Source organism: Lemur catta, chromosome 1 (genome assembly GCF_020740605.2).
Source record: "Lemur catta isolate mLemCat1 chromosome 1, mLemCat1.pri, whole genome shotgun sequence".
In the NCBI taxonomy this organism is placed as follows: Eukaryota; Metazoa; Chordata; class Mammalia; order Primates; family Lemuridae; genus Lemur; species Lemur catta.
Genome location: NC_059128.1, coordinates 125,686,099 through 125,708,428, shown reverse-complemented (window position 1 = coordinate 125,708,428; position 22,330 = coordinate 125,686,099). Strand labels below are relative to the sequence as shown.

Sequence of the window (22,330 nt, the reverse complement as noted above, 5' to 3'; positions counted from 1 at the left end):
TATGTAACATTATGTTAAGGATGCATAATATATGTAAAGGATATTTATATAAATATGACGTTACATATGTATGTTAAGGATATTTATTATAGCATTGCCATATCAAAAAGAAAATACCTATGAATAAGAAAATATTTAAATTATCATACCCCTAACATGCAACCACTTAAAAAATAAGGTTAGATCTGTAGTGTACTGATTATTTCACAAACTATATTTAAAGCATTTAGTTTGATGACGCATCTTAAGCAAATTTTGTTAGAATCCTTGTAATATCCGCTGAGTTGCAAAAGGAACGTACACGCTACCATGGCACTTTACCTGTTACCAACAAAATTGCTAGTTATTAAGTTTTGGTTTTTATTCTCAATGCTTCAGTGCTTACATATTCAACCCTCAAATTAATTTGAATCTTGCCAATGAATTTTACATGGGGATCCATATTCCACAGAAATACTATAGTATATTGGGTAAAACTTATTAAAAATACATGAAAGCATCTTTGATCTACTAAACCAGGAGTTGGCCAACTTTTTATGTAAAGAGCCAGACAGTAAATACTTTAGGGTTTGTGGACCATAAGGTCTCTGTTGTAGTCTAAAATCTATCATAGATAAGTGAATGGGCATGGCTATGTTCCAGTAAAACTTCGCTCATTCAAACAGGCTTGTGGATTTGGTCCACAAGCACTAATTTGCTGACCCCTGTGGTAAAACCAAGGTGCTGCCAATGCAGTGAATCTGATTTTTAAAGGTACCCTGCATGCATGTCAATGTCCTTCTTGTTAAAAGATAGTGTATTTAAATATGCACCACAGCATGTTTTCCAACAGTGGCTTCATATTATATAATTTACAAAAAATCAGTTTACAAAGTAAGATTCTTTTCTACATTTCTCCTCTTTTATTCCATTTATAGAATCCAGTAACTGAATATGATTACTTTGTGTATTTGATGAGTATATAAATCCTAGAGTTAGATGATTTTTATCAAGCAAGGAATACTGCCTTTGAAACTTTTAGTCTTTATTGATAAGCATGAGCAAAATGATAATCAGTTTATACAGTATAGAAATGTTCAAGGGGTCCTTTAGTTGCATAATTTTATGAATTTAATATTTTATACCTTAGTCTGGCATTTTAAAAATGTTATATATATGTATATATATAAAATTTAGAAAACCTTTCAAGTGTTAAAATATACTATATAATCATTATATAAAGATTGGAAAATACAGCTAAACAAGAAGAAAATTAGATGATCCACTATCATGCCACTTAGGTATGATATCCTTAAAATAACTTTCTATACGGACTCAAATTTCCTTTCCATTCAATCATAAATTCACTCCAGTAATTTTCACTCTAACCACTCCTCCAAAATTATTTTTCCCAAGGTTTCCACTGATTTTCACTTTAATAAATCTAGATAGGCTGGGCGCGGTGGCTCACGCCTGTAATCCTAGCACTCTGGGAGGCCAAGGCGGGTGGATCGCTCGAGGTCAGGAGTTCGAGACCAGCCTGAGTAAGAGTGAGACCCCGTCTCTACTAAAAATAGAAAGAAATGATCTGGCCAACTAAAAAATATATATAGAAAAAATTAGCTGGGCATGGTGGCGCATGCCTGTAGTCCCAGCTACTCGGGAGGCTGAGGCAGTAGGATTGCTTAAGCACAGGAGTTTGAGGTTGCTGTGAGCTAGGCTGATGCCCCAGCACTCACTCTAGCCTGGGCAACAAAGCGAGACTCTGTCTCAAAAAAAAAAAATAAATAAATAAATAAAAAATAAATCTAGACATAATTTCTTAGACCCCATTTTATTGAACCTATCAGCAATATTTGACCCCATGGAAAACTCTCTCCTCCATAACCCTTTCTTCACTTGGCTTTCAGGATGTGACTCACTCACCTGGTTTTTCCTCCTGCCTTTGTAGTCCATCCATCCCAGTCTGTGGTTTGCATGCTTCTCCTCATCACCCCTTTTTACACATTGATGTGTCCCTGGGCTCAGTCCTCGATCTTGTTTCTCATGACGTTTACTACCTTGCATACGCTAATGATTTCGAAATTAATATGTCCGGCCCAGATCTCCCTCCTTAATTCCAGACCTGTGTATCACACTGTCTACTTGACGTCTCTCTTTGGTTAGCTGTTGGGTATCACAGATTTAATCAAGTCTAGAATTGAGCTACTGGTGTTCTTCCTCATGCCTCCCCTCAGCCCTCCCCCTCAGGCAGTCTTTCCTACTTGTGTTAATGGCAGCTCTGCCAGTTACTCTGTCAGAAACCTTGGTGTCATCCTTGACTCACTCTCTGTCTCTCTCTCTCTGACACCTGACATCTAATCTGTCAGCAAATCTTGGTTGTCATCAGGTCTGCCTTCAAAGTATATCCAGAAGCAAGTCACATCTGCCGTGTCCAGGCCACCACCATCTGTTTGGAGGAGTGCAATAGACTTCAAATTGGGTTTCTTGTTTCTTCTTATTTTTAGAATCCTTTTATCATCAATTCTTAACCCCGTGGACCTATTAAAGCATAAGTCACATTATGTCATTCCTCTGCTTAAAATCTTTTAATTGCCTCCCATTTCACTCAGAGTATACTTCAGTTTTTCCAAATACCTAAAAGGCGGCACATGATCTGACCCTGTTGTCTGTGTGACTTAAACTTCTATTTTTCTATCCCTTTTGCTCTGTTCCAGCCACACTGAACTTCTCACTGTTCCTTAAAAACTCCAGGCTCACGTCTGTACTTGGCAGTTCTCTCTATCCGGAATGCTTTCCCTCAGGGATCCTGCCGGCTTGCTCCCTCCATTCCTTCAGTTCTTTACTTAAAAGCCACTTTCTCAGCAAGACCTTTTCTGGCCACCCTGATATGTCCACCACCCCTCCCCTCCCCTCCAGTGCATAAAAATTTCATTTTCCTGCTTTAGTTTTTCTCCCTTAACATAACATACTGTATAGTTTTTTTTATTTTGTTTATTTTTATTGTGTTTCCACTTCATTCTCATTAGTGGGATTTTTGTTCACTGCCATATCCTCAGTGCCTAGAAGAGGGCCCAGATCCTACTCAGTAAATACTTGTTAAATGAGTGAATGGAGTTTACCCTAAACATTAGACTAGTTCTCATCAATAAAACAGTTTGACATGGGTTCATTCTGTCAATTTTACCTGGCCATTATGTGCATTTTTTTAGAGTCTGTTGGCTCTTTCTAATACTCTATATTCTCTATATTAAAGTTTTTCCATTTAGGGAGAAAAACCCAATATTGTGGTTATTCATTATTTATTCTTACACTGGTAATTATGATAGTTTTAGTTATGGTAAGATGCATCAAAGGAATTATAAACTTCATTTGTATTTTATTAAGAAAATTCCAATATAAAGATGGTAAATTGAATGGACTTAAAAAATTCTTTAGAGGGCCAGGCACGATGGCTCATGCCTGTAATCCTAGCACTCTGGGAGGCTGAGGCGGGAGGATTGTTTGAGGTCAGGAGTTTGAGACCAGCCTGAGCAAGAGCAAGACCCTGCCTCTACTAAAAATAGAAAAAAATAGCTTGGTGTGGTGGCGTGTGCCTGTAGTCCCAGCTACTTGGGAGGCTGAGGCAGGAGGATCACTTGTCCCTAGGAATTTGAGGTTGCAGTGAGCTGTGATGGTCCCACCATATTCCAGCCAGGGTGACAGAGAGAGACTCTATCTCAAAAAAAAAAAAAAAAAAATTATTGCCAAAGGATTAAAGACACACTTCGAATGTCTTTCTATGGTAAGAGAGCTGGTCAGGCACAGTCTCTTGTGACAGAGCAGCTGCCTATCTTATATGGGGTTTGGGGAAGAATGGAGTTTAAGAATTGTCAGACTTTCAGAAGCATAGGTGGGTTGACATCATCTGTGGTAGTGTGGCTGAGTGACTGTTGTTGCTTGCTTGGCACTCCCAGGCGTGTTTATTGCAACGAGTTTGGCTGACTGGCTGTCTTTCAGAAGCAAGCTGCTCACATTGCTTGGTGAGTGAGGCCAGTGGTCACTGATGGATTGACTAGATTTAAAACTGGTTCTGGGTGGCTCATTGCTACCATGGCTACAGATCCGTCCTTTCTGAAGTTTGATGCAATTTTAACCAGATGTTTTCTGTTTAAAAGTTGCCTCCCATAAAGTATGTTCAAAATGAAAAATATTTCCTATTCTAGAACTGTAGACTTATTAAGTTTGGTTGAAGAGGAATTGTTCAGTAATTGCTGTCAGGAAGATCTCCCCCCCACCTTGTTTTTAAAAGATGTTTAGTCTTAACCAGAAGAGTTATCTACATAATTTTGCTTTTTTGTAAATTGTTAGTTTATTTATTTATTATTTATTTATTTATTTTGGTATTTTAAGGGGCTCATTTCAACTCCTAACATAATAATCTCCAGTGGGAAATTTCAGTCTCTGAAAATTTATGTAGGTATATGATAGTAATATTCTTATGTATGTATTTGCTTTATAAAAAAGTAATTACAATTTTCTACTGGTAAATCCAGCGTTTTATATTAGAATTAGGTAGTAGGCTAAAAGTGTTCAAAAGTTACCAAACTATTTCATATTCAAACAAAATCATATCTAATCAGAATATTGCTATTCTTGAACTATATGATGACATATACATATTTTAAAAGTAAGATTTTCCCTCTACAGCATTTTCACAGTTTCATCTTTCATGTAATATGTACCTCATGCTATTTTAAAAACCTCATTTAAATTAAACATTATTATATTTAAAAACAAAAATATAGCACAAATCTAATTATTACTCCCATGTCTAAGAGTCAGTGCTCACAGGCAGTGAGCACCAGCCTTTTAGTGTAGGGTTCAAGTTTAGTGTAGCATTCATCTCTCATGATTTGCTTCCATGTATTTTATACTTTTCCTTTCAAGTTCCTAGGAAACGCCCAGATGCCATGTGCCCAATCTCGGTGCTCATGTTCTGTTCTCTAAGTAGTATGATTTTCTTCTACTTCTGGCCTGGGGAGCTCCTCTTATATTTTGCCTTTTCTGTAAAGCCTTCCTTGTGCTCAGGTAGAACTTTTCATACATCTTCTCTTATGTATCGCACTGTAGCATAACTGTATTTTTACCTTTTTTGAAGCAGAGAATATACATATCTTTATATGTTGTTGGTACTTCATAACTGTTTTTTGAATTGATAAACGAATTGAGATGGGAAAGTGTTGGAGTTTTACAAAAATTGTTTTTTTATTCTTTGTCAGTATAATCATTAGAAAACATTTGCTTTTTTATGGCTTGTTTAAAATAGCAGTCCTGCCCTGCACATGAAGGAAGTAAGGAAAAATGATAATGAAAAATGGACCTCAAAAGAATCTGTGATGACACCAGTGTTTGAGAAGGCCAATTTACTAACAGGTGGTCTGCTACTGGGGAATGATGACAGCAGTTTGAGTGAGCTAGATGAAGATGAAGGAAGGTAATAAGTATCAGTTCTTTATTTTCCCTGTGAAGGAATGTTAGGAGTTCCTCCTTTTTCTGGAAATAGAATAGTGTAATCTGCCAAAGCTAGAGAATCTCAAGTATATCAATGCTGTTGAAAGATTAAGATGAGGACTGGGACTTCAACAAGGAGCATTTTCAAAATGGTTGCCATGGAACCCTGACTGTAGTGGATAAACAGACAACTCTTGAGAGAATTTTTACTGGGAAAGGCAGTGTAGAAATGGGTGATAAATTATGAAGAATATGAGATTCAAAGGAGTTTTCTTTTTTTATTTTAATATAGAATTTTTTATAGTATGTTTTTATACTGTTGAGAATTGTCCAGTAGAGGATATGTTTATTAAATTTGTGTTTGTGTGTCTAAGCATTAGAAAACTTGATACATTATTTTTTAAAAGATTTATAGTAAACTAGTTGTCCTTAGAACATGTATAGTTTTATGCATTCCTGTATAGTTTTATGGTAAAGAGGTAGTTCATTCAGAATTTGTTTGGAAATGGAATCTCCTAATGTAACTAAACATACAAATGACCTAAAAAGTAAACTATCATACATAGATTTTTAAAAATAATGTAATAATAAGAAAACAGATCATACTGAATAGAATTTAAACATTTCTTGATGATTGTATGTATTACAATATCTTTGACAGTAGCATCATGAATATCTATGATTTGGGTAGATACTCTAAAATATCAAGTGTATCATCTCAAGAGTTTAGATTCTGGGGAGAAGGGGAGGATTTCGTTTATATACAACAGAAAAGCAAACTATTAAATATCACAGATTACTACTTTTGGATTGTAACTTTGGATTATAAAGTTCTGAAGTACAAAAACCAGGTTTCCCTGTAACACCAGTGTCGTCAGGTATTGTGTGCTCAACAAATATTTGTCGAATGCATGAATAAACAGTTGAATACACGACTGAATGTGTGTTTATGAATTTCTCCACAATAAATAAAATTTTAATTTATTGAATGTAGGCTTCCAAAATTGATTAGGTATAAAGCCTTTTATTTTACAAAAATATTGCAAGATTTAGAAATTATTGTTTATAATTATAGCCAGAAATGACATGATAAAATGGATTCATCTACTATCATGTAACTTATAACTTATAAACACTTGCAAATAAGTGTTACTTTCACAGCATATTGTGAAGTGCATGTTTTGGAACCAAAACCTATTATGTTACCTACCTCACAGAATTGAGAGGATTAAAATGAGTTTAACACGTGTACAGTGCTTAGGATGACATAAAGTAACTACATAGTAAGTTCTGAAAAAGCTAACTAATATCATCATTAAGAAAGGACATAAGTAATATTTTCCAAATAGTAGTTTTTAGTGCCAGTAAAAAGTTGTTTTTATTGAAAAGGACAATAACAACAACAAAAAAATCTGGCATATTTATTTCTATCAAATAATGTAAATAACATTATGTTTTTCCTTTTGCTGTGACTGTCAGAAAGCTTGATCTAAATTTAATTGTTTGTTATGATGTTATTAATGGTATGTTTTCTTTGTTCCTTAATGTTACTTTTTCTGTTTGTAGTTTAATTCCCCTTGTAGAAAATTATTGTATTTTAAGATACCTGTAAAATAATTGCCTGTAAACTTTATGAATAGGAGAAATATATAACAAATTCATAGATTTTATATAAAAAAACAATAGTTTTAGATATTTTTTTACATATTTACTATTACCCTGAAAGGAATTGTTTGTTTTTTTAGGCCTGCAAAGAAAACATCTAATGAAAAGAACAAGGTATTGTAAAACATAAATTGCCAAAAATATTATTGTTAAAAAATGCACTATAAGAGATAAAGTGAAAAAATAGAGAATCTTTTTCTGCAAAGACATTTACTTTGAAAAAGTGATTAAGATGCAAGCAGTAGCCATTGATAAAGGTAACCTTTTAACAAAACATAGTTCCTTTAAGAAATACCTGTGCTTTTGATCATATAAAAAGATGGATAATAACTACTTCTGTACACCTAGTATATGCAATAAATATTTTGGGGATGTTTTGAAACAATGTTGTTTATTTTGTAGGGCAAAAACCAAACACATTCGATGGATGACCTTGATGACTTAACTCGGTCATCTGAAACACCCTCAGAGGATTGTGAGTTGCCTTACTCGAATTACAAGAATACTATGTTGCTCATTGAACAACTTGGAATGGATTGTAAAGGTAGGACCACTGCATAAATTTAAGACCTTCGTATGTATTCTACAGTAATGTATGCATGCACACATTGCTTAGCACTGCACCATAGAGCACTGAAGTGTTACAGTGATGTTCATTTCAGAAATGTTCTTTATGTTAAAATACAATGAGAACTGCCGTACATTGTGTACTCTCACCCAAGGAGCTATGATAATTCCACTGTAAATGGCACTCCCAGTCTTTTTGTTGACTCTGCTTCTCTCCTGTGCCTTTACCCCAGGTCAGGTTACCATTATGTCCCCCCCGGAATACTGCAATAACCTTAGAACTGTTTTCCCTGCTACCTCACTTCCCAAAACCATGGCCCACTCTGCAACCATATCCTATACTTTAAAAAATTCAGATCTGACCATGTTACTGCCTTGTTTAAAACCCAGCTATCACTTCTCATTGCTCGAAGGTTAAAGATCTCAGTCCTCTATCTTTGTCCTGCATCATTTCATACCTTTCTTTCTTTGTGTGTCCCAGCCACTGTTTTAGTTGTTTGTTCCCGCAATCAGTAGCTTTAGTGAGGTGTAATGGATATATGATAAACTGCACGTAGATAAAACGCACGATTTGTCAAATGTATAGACATGTGAAACCGTCACCATAATCAAGATAGTTAACATATCCATCACCCACAACAGTCTCCTCAGGCTCCTTTACATTGCCTTGTTAAGAAATGGCCAAATTGTTTTCCAGAGGATTTGTACTATTTTCCATTTCCATCAGCAGTATGTGGTAGTTCCAGTTGCTCTGATCATCTCAAACACTTAGTATTATCATTATTTTTTTATTTTTAGTCGTTATGATGGCTGTGTATTTTGCGTATCATCATGGTTTCAATATGCGTCACTCTAATGACTAACAGTGTGGAGCATCTTCCCATGTGCCTATTTGTCATCTATACATCTTCTTTCGTGATATCTTTTCAGATATTTTGCTATTTAAAAAATTAGGTTGTTTGTTTTCCTATTTGTTGGGTTTTAAGAGTTCTTTACATATTCTATATAGTATTCCTTTATTTAGTATATTTTTTGCAGGCATTTTTTTCCTTACTTTGTAGGCTGACTTTTCATTCTCTTCGTAGTATATTTTGAAGAGCAGACTTTGTTATTTTGATGACGTCTAATTTGTTTGTTCAATTATGGATTTAGCTTTTTGTGTCACATTCAAGAAATCTTTGCCTAGCACCAGGTCATAGAGATTTTCTTCTATGCTTTCTTCTGTATGTTTTATAGTTTTACGTCTTTCATTTAGATCTATGATCCATTTTGAATTCATTTTTGTTTACGGTGTGAAGTATGGATTCAAGTTCATTTTGTCTATATGGAGATACAATAGTTCCAGCACCATGTGTTGAAAGGCTGTCTGTTCCCACTACATTGCCATTGTGTCTTTGTCAATAATAAGTTGGCTGTGTATTTGTGGGTCTATTTCTGGAATGTCTGTTGTGTTCTATTGATCTACAGGTGTTTCTTGAATTAATAATAAGGGTTTCTTCCTGGTAAACCCATTGTCTAAGTTGAAAATCTGTTTAATAGCCCAATGAGCCCTTCTTAAAGTCGAAAAATCATAATTTGAATCATTTTAAGTTGAGGACCATCTGTATTTGGCTTTCTTTCTTTATATAGGTTGAGCATCCCTAATTGAAACATCCAAAATCTGAAATGCTCCAAAATCCAAAACTTTTGAGTGCCAACATGACACCACATGTGGAAAATTCCACGTCCTACCTCATGTACACTAACTTTGTTTCATGCACAAAATTATTAAAAGTATTGTCTAAAATTACCTTCAGGCTATGTGTATAAGATGTATATGAAACATAAGTAATTTTCTTTTTTTTTTTTTGAGACAGAGTCTTGCTTTGTTGCCCTGGCTAAAGTGAGTGCCGTGGCGTCAGCCTAGCTCACAGCAACCTCAAACTCTTGGGCTTAAGCGATCCTACTGCCTCAGCCTCCCGAGTAGCTGGGACTACAGGCATGCGCCACCATGCCCGGCTAATTTTTTCTATATATATTTTAGTTGGCCAGCTAATTTCTTTCTATTTTTAGTAGAGACGGGGTCTCGCTCTTGCTCAGGCTGGTCTCGAACTCCTGATCTCGAGCGATCCACCCGCCTCGGCCTCCCAGAGTGCTAGGATTACAGGCGTGAGCCACCGTGCCCGGCCTTAATTTTCATGTCTAGTCTTAGGTCCCATCTCCAAGATATCTCATTATCTATATGCAGATATTCTAAAACCTGAAAAAAATCCAAAATCTGAAACACTTTTGGTCCTAAGCATTTAGATAAGGGATATTCAGCCTGTACCAGTATCACACTCTTTTGATTACTATAGATTTATAATTGTTGAAATCAACCCTCTAATTTTGTTCTTTTTCAGAGTTATTTTTTAGATCCTTTGCATGTCCACGTGAATTTTAGAATCAGCATGTCAACTTTTTAAAAAGCCTGCTGGCCTGCTGGGGTGGGAATTAGATTGGGATTCTTTTGAATCTATAGATTAATTTGGGGAGAATTGATATCTTAATAATAACAAATCTTTCTACTCCTTAACAAAGTGTATCTCTCCATTTATATAGGTTGTATTTAATTTTCTCAGTAATATTATATAGTTTTTGGTGTATAGTTCTTTCCATATTTTATCAGAGGTATCTGTATTTCATTTTTTAAGATTAAAAAAGAAATTTTTTTTTTTTTTTTGTGAGACAGAGTCTCACTTTGTGGCCTGGGCTAGAGTGAGTGCTGGGGCATCAGCCTAGCTCACAGCAACCTCAAACTCCTGGGCTTAAGTGATCCTACTGCCTCAGCCTCCCGAGTAGCTGGGACTACAGGCATGCACCACCATGCCCGGCTAATTTTTTCTATATATATTTTTAGTGGTCCAGATAATTTTTATTTCTATTTTTAGTAGAGACAGGGTCTTGCTCAGGCTGTTCTCAAACTCCTGACCTCGAGCGATCCACCCGCCTCGGCCTCCAGAGGGCTAGGATTATAGGCGTGAGCCACCATGCCCCGCCTAAAAAAGAAATTTTTAAGAGACAAGAGTCTTACTCTGTCACTCAGGCTAGAGTGCAGTAGGGCGATCACAATTCACTGCAACCTCCAACACCTCGGCTTACACGATCCTCCTACCTCAGCCTCCTGCACCTGGCTAATTTTTAAAAAAACTTTTTGGAGGTATGGGATCTTGCTGTGTTCCCCAGGCTGGTCTTGAACTCCTAGCTTCAAGCAATCCTACCACTTCAGCCACCCAAGTGCTAGGAGGGATTATAGGTGTGAGCCACCGAGCCCAGCATGTATTTCATTTTTTTGATGAAGTTATAAGTGAAATTTTTTAAATTTTAATTTGATTGTTTATTGCTATTATTCAGAAATACAGTTTTTGTTTGTTACTACACTTTACGCTAACCAAGATCAGAGGTCCTGTTTATTTTATCTGCAGAGTTTAGTATAATGTCTTCCACATTGTACATACTCAATATACATTTGTTCAGTGTGTGAATGAGTGAATATTAAAATATACTGTCCTTTATATCTAGAAAGTACTCATATTAATATGTTTTATTTCTTTTTTTCTCTCTGGTACAGATTCTGTTAGCCTTTTGAAAATCCAGGATGCAGTTCTTTCATGTGAAAGATTAATGGAACTTAAAAAAAATCACTGTGAACAACTTAAAATAAAAATTAAAAAAATGGAAAATAAGGTTAGTGTCCTACAGAAGGAGCTATCTGAAACAAAAGAAATCAAATCACAGTTAGAACATCAAAAAGTTGAACTGGAAAGAGAACTCTGCAGTTTGAGGTATGATATCCCAGTTTTAAAAAATGTTTGAGCTATCTACTTTCCTAAAGATACGTAGCAGAATTTTTGTATTGCTGATTTACCTTCTTGGGTTTAATAGAGGAGAAAACTTCTTAGTCCTGTGGAATATGAAATTCTTAGAAGGAAATAACATAACAAGTTCTTATCTGTGAATATTTCCAATAATTAAATACATATATTCTTGTAAAGTCATCATTTTAGTGCCTATATGGAAGTCCACCATATGGAATTCTCAGTTATTTAAGGCATTGAATTTGGGTTTTTAAAACTTTTTGTATTATAATTAATGCTATAAGGAACATCTTTTATGTAAATCATTTTCTACATTTCTAAGTATTTACTTTGAATAATGTCTTCAGTGTAGAATTACCTGATTAAAGTATAGGAATCTTTTTAAAAGGTCTTTGATCAATATTTTAAAATTATTCTCAAGAAAGTTTATATTAATTTATAATTCCACCAGCAGAATATGAAATGGCTATTTTTCTGAACCCAGAATAATTTTTAGAAAAAATTTATACAAATTCATTCTTAATATACATAGAATAAAAATCAAAGTGGAAAGTGATTGATGATTAGTTTACTCAACATCTTTCTCTCCTACACAGATAAAAGTAGTTCAAAGCTCTATGTTGAAAACACATATTATTCTTTTTGTTTAATTAAATATTAAATCCTATCTTGTTCCAAAAGGGATTTTATAGAATACATAATAATCAACAAGATAAGTTGAAAGTAGTACCTAAAAAAGAAACATAGAAAGTGTGTGGTAATAGATGTTAGATTTAGCCTAATCTTGGATTATAGTAATCTGCAGATATACGTGGTATGAAAGACATCTGAAGGTGCTATCTTACACTGTAAATTATTTTTAGGGATATCTGCAATATTTCATGAAGGTGAAGATTTCTAGAGAATTTACAAACTTGTTTATAAACAGTATTCTTCTTTTTAACCTAGTTAATTCTAAATGATCTGTTCTAATTGAGGTATAATTATGACCGTGTGGGAGAAAAAGGTAGTTTTCAACTTGCCACTTTACTGAATAATTTCCAGTATCCCTTTCTATAATATTTCCTAGAGTTACTAGTAACAGAAACTTATGAATTAGCAGAATGTACTTTCATCACTACTTTTACAGTATATATGTCCTTTGGAAGAGATTGACATGAGAAATTAAAAACCTAAGAACTAGGAAGGAAAAATATTCAAGAACATAGAAATTTTATTGGGATCATAAACTAACATATGAAGAACAAGATCACATAATGAACCCTTTATTGTCTAACAAAACAAATATTAAGTAAGTGTATTTAACTGCAGATTTACCTTAAAACAAGAAGAAGAGAAGAGAAGAAATGCTGATATGTTGTATGAGAAAAATAGAGAACAGTTGAGAAGAAAAGAAGAGCAATATAGGAAAGAAGTTGAAGCAAAACAACAACTTGAACTCACTCTCAGAACACTAGATATGGAATTGAGGACTGTAAGAAATAATTTGGATCAGGTAAATCAATCTTTAGTAAAAATTTTATAATTCTAACTTTATTTCATCAATATTACTTACCCCTTTGATTTAATATATGTTATTTCAGTTTAAAACAAACAAAAATGTTATCTCATCTTAAAAATTTACAATGACATTAATAGCTAATATTATTTATTATAAATCCTGTCATCTAATACATGCTCAGTATATGTTTTCTGAATGAAGGAATGGAAAGTAAGTTGAGTTTAATCACTAATATAAATGTTAATTTAGGCATTTTTATATTAAAATACAGGCTAGTTTTAAAATTATAATGAAACTAAAATGTTTTGTAAAGAAATTTTATGTCACAATATTATATCTGACTGTATTTAAGAACTGTTTCTGCTTTTCGATGAATTTACCTGTAATTTATGCAGTTAAATTTCTTGAGGAATAAAAATACTTGTGTTTTAATAGACTACTTCTTTTTAACAGTTTTTTTTAAGGATTCTGCTGTTAACCTTTTAGACATTTTTTTCAGTGCTATTTAAGATCAAAAAGTTAATGTATCTGTAGGTAGTACAAGAGCGAGATGACACTCAGAGGCAACTTTCTCGAGAACAGAATGCCAGAATATTACAAGATGGGATTCTGACGAATCACCTTTCCAAACAAAAGGAGATAGAAATGGCTCAAAAGAAAATGAATTCTGAGGTATTTTCTTAGTCATTTTCAAGTATGTGTGTCTCTATATTTGTATGTGTATATATTTAAAAACCCAACTATATGCATGTAGAGGATTTTTAAACTGTGTATGTATATGTGTATGTATTTTAGGGTTGGTGGCTGGAGGTGGCATTTTTGGCCCATTGAATGAATGATCTTCTTAATTCAACTCCATTTGTACAGTCAAGTAGTGACGTTCACAGTGGCCTCATTCAAAGGAAAAGTTTTTAATATTTTCCATGGGAATTGATGATCTTTCTATAATCTCAAAGCCCTTGCTACTAATAATAAATGTTCTAGTTTTTGGAAGTAATTTGATCCTCTAGATATATTAATGGAGAGATTAATTTATTACTCCCACCAATAGGTAAGGAGGAAAAGTACAGCCAGCTCAGAGACCATATTTTGGATTTCATTTTCCTCTATTTTGAGACGAGTTAACAGTTTGCTCCAAGTAGTATCTTATTTCAGTACAAAGAGCTTTTGAAAACAATGATATGCCATAAATACACATAGTGATAATTTATTGATAAGTATTTTATTCCTAGTAAACTAGTTCAGTGTATTTTCCCCTATTTCACATTTATTACTGTTTTAAACATTATGAAAAAGAAATGAAAGTTATTATAATAAATAATCTCATGATTTTCTAAGAAGAGCTCTATAATAACTTTTATCTTAATTACCATTAGTGTTTTGAAATAAAAGGCTTCTTTTGTATTTATATGTTTACACCAGAGAAGTAACTGATTTGGTGGAGGAGCACTAGAAATAGAGTCAGAAGACTTGGGGAAAATCCTGCAGATTGCTTACATTTTTAACCTCTCCTTTTCAGAATGAGTTCCTTGATGTATCTAGAAGTGCTTGGTACATTGCCAGATTTATCAATAAATATAATTCTTACAACTGACTATAAAAATGTTAGAAAAGTAGAATATCTATAGAATATTTTCAGGAAAAGGGAACTTAGAACTTTGGGAAATTTCATCTGTCCAAATATTAATATATGCAGAGCTAAGGGTCTTACTATGGGGTAGTATGTAGGTTAGATATCAGAATATAAACCCAGTTTTTTAATATAGTCAAATTTATTAATCTGTTATTTTATACCTTTGATTTTGTTGTAATTCAGAGAAAGATATTGCCAATTCTGAGATTCTTAAAAATTCTGTAGTGGTTTATTTATTACATTCAGTGATTCATTGTCTTCAAATAAATTTTTGAACTCTTGGGAGTTCTGTAAGGTTTGAGGTTTTGATCCAGTGATTTTTCCATTTGTTTATGCACTTATTACAACCCTTTTATTGTATAAATGTACAGGTTATTCTTTAATTTCAGAGGAAATTATGATATGTCATTTTACTTGAATGCTAGCTAAAAGTTTCCTTTGTTTTACTTAGGTTTCTCATAGTCATGAAAAAGAAGAAGACCTGTTGCATAAAAATCATATGTTGCAGGATGAAATTGCCATGCTAAGACTGGAAATAGACACGATAAAAATTCAGAACCAGGAAAAGGAAAAGAAATATTTTGAGGATATTGAAATTGTGAAAGAAAAGACTGAGGACCTTCAGAAGACTATAAAACTGAATGAGGAAACATTCACAAAAACAATATCCCAGTATAGTGGACAACTTAGTGTTCTGACAGCTGAGAATACAGTGCTGAATTCTAAACTGGAGAATGAAAAACAAACTAAGGAAAGACTGGAAACAGAAGTTGAATCGTACCGTTCTAGACTGGCTGCTGCTATACATGATTGTGATGAAAGTCAGACATCAAAAAGAGACGTAGAACTTGCTTTCCAGAGAGCAAGAGAGGAGTGGTTTCGATTACGGGACAAAATGAATTTTGATGTGTCTAACCTAAAAGATAACAATGAGATTCTTTCTCAACAACTTTCTAAAACTGAAAGCAAATTCAATAGCCTAGAAATTGAGCTCCATCACACAAGAGATGCTCTCAGAGAAAAGACTTTGGTTTTAGAACGTGTACAAAGAGACCTTAGCCAAACACAGAGTCAAATGAAGGAAATTGAACAAATGTATCAAAATGAACAAGGTAAAGTGAGTAAATACATTGGAAAGCAGGAATCTGTAGAGGAGAGATTATCTCAACTACAAAGTGAAAATATGCTGCTTCGACAGCAACTGGATGATGCTCAGAACAAAGCTGATAATAAAGAAAAGACAGTAATTAATATCCAGGACCAATTTCATGCTATAGTCAAAAAACTTGAAGCTGAGAGTGAAAAGCAAAGTCTTCTGCTAGAAGAAAGAAATAAAGAGTTAATCAATGAATGTAATCATTTGAAAGAAAGACAGTATCAATATGAAAATGAGAAAGCAGAAAGAGAAGTAAGTATCAAGAAAGAAATATTTTTCAGACTTCCTGAAAGAAAATTTAAAGTAATATTTGGTTATGTATAAATGTTGAATTAGTGAATATAAAAATAAATAGATGATAAATGTGTGTACTGTATCAGCTTAGAAATATACCTTGTTTCCACCAAATGAAAGTTAGAGGTGGCCGGGCACGGTGGCTCACGCTTGTAATCCTAGCACTCTGGGAGGCCGAGGCAGGTGGATCGTTTGAGCTAAAGAGTTCGAGACCAGCCTGAGCAAGAGCGGGACCCCCGTCTCTACTAAAAGTAGAAAGAAATTATATGGACAACTAAAAATATATACAGAAAAAATCAGCTGGGCATGGTGGCACATGCCTGTGGTCTCAGTTACTCGGCAGGCTGAGACAGTAGGATTGCTTGTGTCCAGGAGTTTGAGGTTGCTGTGAGCTAGGCCGATGCCATGGGACTCACTCTAGCCGGGGCAACAGAGTGAGACTCTGTCTCAAAAAAAAAAAAAGAAAGAGCTGACAGATACTTTTTACTTTGCATAAAAACATAATGTCACCTATGAAATTTTAAGAGATTAAATTACAAATTGTTAATAGATATAGACTAATATTAATAGTGTAGTCTTATACTCCTGAAATAATTTTCTTTTTGAGACAAAGTCTCATTCTGTTGCCTGGGCTAGAGTGTGGTGGCATCAGCCTAGCTCACTGCAACCTAAAACTCCTGGGCTCAAGTGATCCTCTTGTCTCAGCCTCTGGAGCAACTGGGACTACAGGTACATGCCACCACGCCCAGCTAATTTTTTGTAGAGACAGGGTATCCCTCTTGCTCAGGCTGGTCTCAAACTCCTAGTCTCAAGTGATCCTCCCGCTTCAGCCTCCCAGAGTACTAGGATTACAGGTGTGAGCCACTGCGCCTGGCCTGAAATAAGAATTTTAATGTCTTTATGATGGTACATTTTAAGACCATGATGAAGCAGATAAACAGAAATGCTCATACCTGAAATGAGTATTTCAAAATTAAGATTCAATTAAGTCAGTTGCTTTGACAGTTAATTCCAGATTTCCCAGATGAACTAAATAGTATTGCTGTATCTTGTAGTACTTTTCCTTCAGTAGTTTTTTATATATTTTGATTGATATGATTTTGCTTTTTCATGTTAATTTGACTTAAATCTGAAAAAATATTTCAATCTCAATTTATGTATTCTTATAAGACCTCTCAATTCTTTAAAGGGCTCTACTTTTTATTAAATCATAATTTGGGACACGTGGTGAATTTTAGCAAAACCATATTTGATATAATCTTCTCACTGGTATCTATAATTTATCATGAATTTCTTTATAGATAATTTGCTCGTAATTTTTATTTCAAGGCTCAGTGATTACCATTTGTATATAACTTTGTCCATGACAAAGATAGCTGTAGCTATCTGTGATTTATTACTAATAGTTTGGCATTGGATTTCCATTTTCAGACCAATGAGGCTGTCAAGATTCTTGTATAGTGGGAATGGAGTAAGTAGGGGAGAGAGTTGTAGCAGTTGAGGGCAGGGAGGGCAGGGAGGGAGGTTACCTAGGGCCTTTAGGGCCATTGGAATTTTGCTTTTATTCTGAGATAGGAATCTACTGGAAGGATTTGAGCATGTGGTTGAATATGAAATATATGAAGAACTGTGAGGTTGATTTGAGCTTCTAACAAAAAAGAGGGAAAACATTTCACAGTGCAGAATTTACCACCACCAGTCCCCCCCCACCCTGATATCCCCATTTCTTTTTGAGACTTCAGTAGGTTGTTAAGCATTGCAGATTCATCAAGAGACAAATGAATAGTGGGCTGAATCTGTTGTCTAAATAACAGAATACTGATTCGATAGGAAGATAACACCTTCTGTGTCCTTCACTGAATTCAGTGATAAATAGGAATGTGTACACATGAGGAAAAGAAGGTGAACTGATGTATATGGTGCTGTTTTTCAAATTATATATGTTAGAGTTAAACATTATTGACATACTTTAATAATAAGGTGATTTATAAAATGAGTAACAAATAATTATCTTATCAGGTAGTTGTGAGACAACTTCAACAAGAACTGGCTGATACCCTAAAAAAACAGTCTATGTCAGAGGCTTCCCTAGAGGTTACATCACGTTATCGCCTTAATTTAGAAGATGAGACACAGGATTTAAAGAAGAAATTAGGTCAAATCAGAAGTCAAGTACGTATGAAATCCTAACATGTCATGTAGATTAACATGTCAACAATTAATCTACAGCTAGTTCAATAATATAGAGTGTTTTAGGATATTACAGTTTTCTTTTTTATTTTCATTATAGTTAATCTTATTACAATTTTGTTATCTTTATAATGCACTTATTTCTTAAACTTTCACTTTGCTATTTTTTTCTTATTAATTATACATGTTTTCTTATTAATATTTACCATTAGGAAAGTTGAGAATTATGTATCATTTCTCAGAGACTTTTTTCTTGTCAAATAGTAGTTTTTAGTGATTTCTCTGTTGCCATGGTAAAGGCAAGCCAGATTAAATCAAAGGATAATGTTTAATGGAATGTTTCTGAAAATTATCTTTTTTTTTTTTTTTAATTTCAGAATATTGCAGGGGTACAAACATTTAGGTTACATAAATTACTTTTGTACCCTTTGAGTCAAAGTTGTAAGTGTGCCCATCCCCCAGATAGTGTGCACTGTACGCGTTAGGGTGTGAATTTACCCATTCCCTCCTCCCCTCCCACCTGCTTGATTTCTGATAATGTTATTTCCATATGTACACATAAGTGTTGATCAATTTGTCTTTTTTCTTTACTTTTGTGAATGGATATAGAATATATATTTATTTCATAGATTTCAGATTAACTTGTACAGGAAGGCCATTATACTGTTTTTTAAAATGCATATGTTTTGGTTAATTTACAAACTATTTAATAAGTTGAGGCATTTCCTTCATTTTCCTTTCATTTTAAATATATTGTAAAAGCATAGAAATATTCAGATCATGTAGTATTAATGTGTACCTACAAAATGGAGAATTAAAATTATCTAGATCTTGCCATTGGACTTTTAAAAACGAGTTTATTGAGATATAATTCACATACTATACCATTCACCCATTTAAAGTATACAACTCACTGTCTCTTAGTGTATTCAGAGTTCTGTAACCATCACCACAAGCAATTTCAGAACATTTCCATCACCCTGAAAAGAAACCCCGCATCCCTCAGCTGTCACCACCACTCTCCATCCCTCCCATGTCCCTCCACCTTTCCCGGTCCTAGGCAACCAGCAAATACTGTGTGTCTCCATAGATTTGTCTGTTCTGGACATTTCATATAAATGGAATCATACAGTATGTAGTCGTTTATGATTGGCTCATTTCACTTAGCATAATGTTTTCAGGGTTCATTCATCTTGTAGCACGTATCAGTACTTCATTTCTTTTTATTGTCAAATAATATTTTATCATATGGCTCTACCAGCTATCTATTCATCAGCTGATGTACCTCTAGGTCATTTCTACTTTTTGGCTATTATGAATAATGCTGCTGTGAACATTCATTTACAAGTTATTGTGTGGACATATATTTTTATTTCCCTGCATTGGATCTTATCCTCAGAGTTAATTGTGCTGATATCATCATCTCTCTGCCTTACTCATGCTGTCCTTCTTGCCCCTTCTGTGTCTGTTCTTCTAGCTTCGTTCATTCAGTCTGATGCACGATTTCCCCTTCTTTATAAAGCTCCCTCTGACTGTTCTCTCTTTCACCTTACACTTCAGTACTTGTTGTCTAGTCTGTGCAGAACAATTTAGCCCTTAATTTTATGTTGCTTTTATTTTTTTATGAAAGATAATCTTGTATAATTATAAATTCACCTAAGGGAAGAATGGTATCTGATATGCATATCATTTATCCTTTTATAAATTAAAAATATTTTAGCCTAAGAGTTGTTCGGATGAAATTAAATACTTTATACCATACTAATGATTTCTTCTTTGAGATACTGGCATATTAAGCTTTTATTCTAAATGTATTTTAAGCAATTAAATGTAAAATTAAAACCACTTAATCTAATAGAGGAGAATTATTCAATCACATTCTTATCCTTTTCTCACTATGAAAAAAATTACTTTCCTTCGTTATGTAGCTCCAACTGAATTTTATAGATTGATACCACTTTACCCACTGAAAAGCTCTGAGTGCCTCTCTTTTCTGATCTGCCATATAGCATAACCTTAACCTGCTCATCAGAGTGCTTGTTGAAGCACCCTAACCTAAACAATTTCTGGAAATGAATTGATTCAGGAACCTTGATTTAGCAAGGGAGTCCCATATTTTCAGGTCACTGGCTTTTGCCTGCCTCTGATAGTCACATAAGTTCTGTACTACTCAATCCAGGAAGCGCTGTGTGCATTGCAGTATGTGATCATTGCCCCACCTAGTAGAGAGAGAAAGTAAGCTATAAATTATTATAAGTGGACAAAAGTACTGTTGACTAGTGGAATTAGTGACAGTTTTATGAAGTACTGGGGATGTATTCGGGCCTCAGGCTGCCCATTTGCTGCCATTTTTGGTGGTATGAAGAGTGATTCAATGCAACTATAGGAGGCCATTTTCATTGGCATGCCACCTGCCTAAAATATACAAATAGTAATGCTAATAGCAAATATTATATGTAGCTCACTATGGGCCACATACTCTTCTAAGTACTTTGCATATATTCCCCAGTTTAATGTTTCCGATGTCCCAGTGAAGTAGATGCTATTATTCTCTCCATTTTACAGATGAACAAACTGAGACACAGAAAGTTTATTTGCTCAGGGTCACACAGCTAGGAACTGGTGAAGCTGGGATTCAGAACCAGGTCTTCTGGCTTCTGTGTAGATTCTGCCTCTCAAACTATTTCATGAAACATATGGTTGTCACCTAATATGTCATGATGTAAATTTTAACTTATAATCACTGGCATAGCCATGTTCATTCATATGTAATTATTTAAAATTATAGTTGATGTAGTGGTACTTGGGATTCAAAAATATACATGCTTAGCATAATTTCCCATATTCCCCTATGTTAACAATTTTGTAAATTTGAGAATCTGATAAAATACAGTTTGAGAACAAGACTAATGTGTTTTAGTCTGAGAGCAAGGTTGGTAAACTTTTTCGTAAAGGGCCAGATATATTATTTTAGGCTTTGTGAGCCATAAGATCCCTGTTGCGACAATTCAATTCTGCAGTTACAGCACAAAAGTAGCCAAAACAGTGTGCAGATTGAAAGGGTGTGGCTGGGTTCCAATATAATTTAGTTACCAAAACAGGTGATGAACAGATTTTACTTGATTATTAGTAAAGTGGGTTTTTTTTAATTCTTTGTTTTAGTTGGAAGAAGCACGGGATCAACACGCAGAGGCTGTGAGATGTGCTGAGAAGACACAGGATCACATGCAAAAGTACAATTTAAAGCAGCACATAGAATAACTTGAGTATTTATAAAGCACATAAGCAGTGTAGTGTGAGAATTGTATCAGTTATGACAATAAGTACATCTCTGTGAAGGCAAGGGAAAATTTCAGCTTTAAACTATTTTGAAATGCACAATTTTTGTACATTAACCCTCTATTTTGTCTTATATACAAAACAGCTCGAAAATAATAGTTACCAAATTACCTACTTTTCAAATCCTTAAGAATTTATGTGATTATACTTTCAGATGTTTGTTTAAAAATTACATGATATTTTAAAAATTTAGCTATGAGAATAATTATTTTAAAATATATGTTTTAGGCTTGAAAAAGAAAATTCCAAGTTAAAAGTTACAATCAAAAAGCAAGCAGACAGAATTGAGCGGCTTCAGAAAAACTTAAGTGCAAGTTCAGTAAGTCAATATCTTAATTTCTGTCATACTGAAAATTTTATTTCTCTAGTAGTGGAGGTTGTGTATCCCTTATCCAAAATGCTTGCAACCAAAACTGTTTCAGATTTTGGATTTTTGTGGATTCTGGAATATTTTTATGTATATAATAAAGTGTCTTGGGGATGGGACTAAGTCTAAATACAAAATTCATTTTATGTTTTGTATATACGTTATACACATAGCCTGAAGGTAATTTTATACAATGTTTTCAAATAATTTTATGCATGAAACAAAGTTTTTACTGTGTTTTCACTGTGACCTGTCACCTGAGATCAGATGTGGAATTTTCCACTTGTGGCATCATGTATGCCCTCAAAAA

The 22,330-nt window shown here is 34.1% G+C and overlaps 1 protein-coding gene across 6 annotated transcripts in view; it reads left to right on the top strand.

Moving 5' to 3' along the window:
* ANKRD26 (ankyrin repeat domain containing 26) overlaps positions 1-22,330 on the top strand; it is a 95,073-nt gene that overhangs the window by 43,731 nt on the left and 29,012 nt on the right. For 4 of the 6 annotated variants that reach the window (XM_045533254.1, XM_045533273.1, XM_045533240.1 and 1 more), the window contains 10 exons: positions 5,288-5,455; positions 7,218-7,251; positions 7,540-7,681; positions 11,294-11,507; positions 12,852-13,035; positions 13,576-13,713; positions 15,126-16,082; positions 18,144-18,296; positions 21,477-21,547; positions 21,882-21,972. In XM_045533254.1, coding sequence (XP_045389210.1) covers positions 5,288-5,455; positions 7,218-7,251; positions 7,540-7,681; positions 11,294-11,507; positions 12,852-13,035; positions 13,576-13,713; positions 15,126-16,082; positions 18,144-18,296; positions 21,477-21,547; positions 21,882-21,972 — 2,152 coding nt within the window. The remainder of the gene's footprint in view (positions 1-5,287; positions 5,456-7,217; positions 7,252-7,539; positions 7,682-11,293; positions 11,508-12,851; positions 13,036-13,575; positions 13,714-15,125; positions 16,083-18,143; positions 18,297-21,476; positions 21,548-21,881; positions 21,973-22,330) is intronic. The other 2 variants (XM_045533247.1, XM_045533264.1) reach the window with 2 other exon arrangements.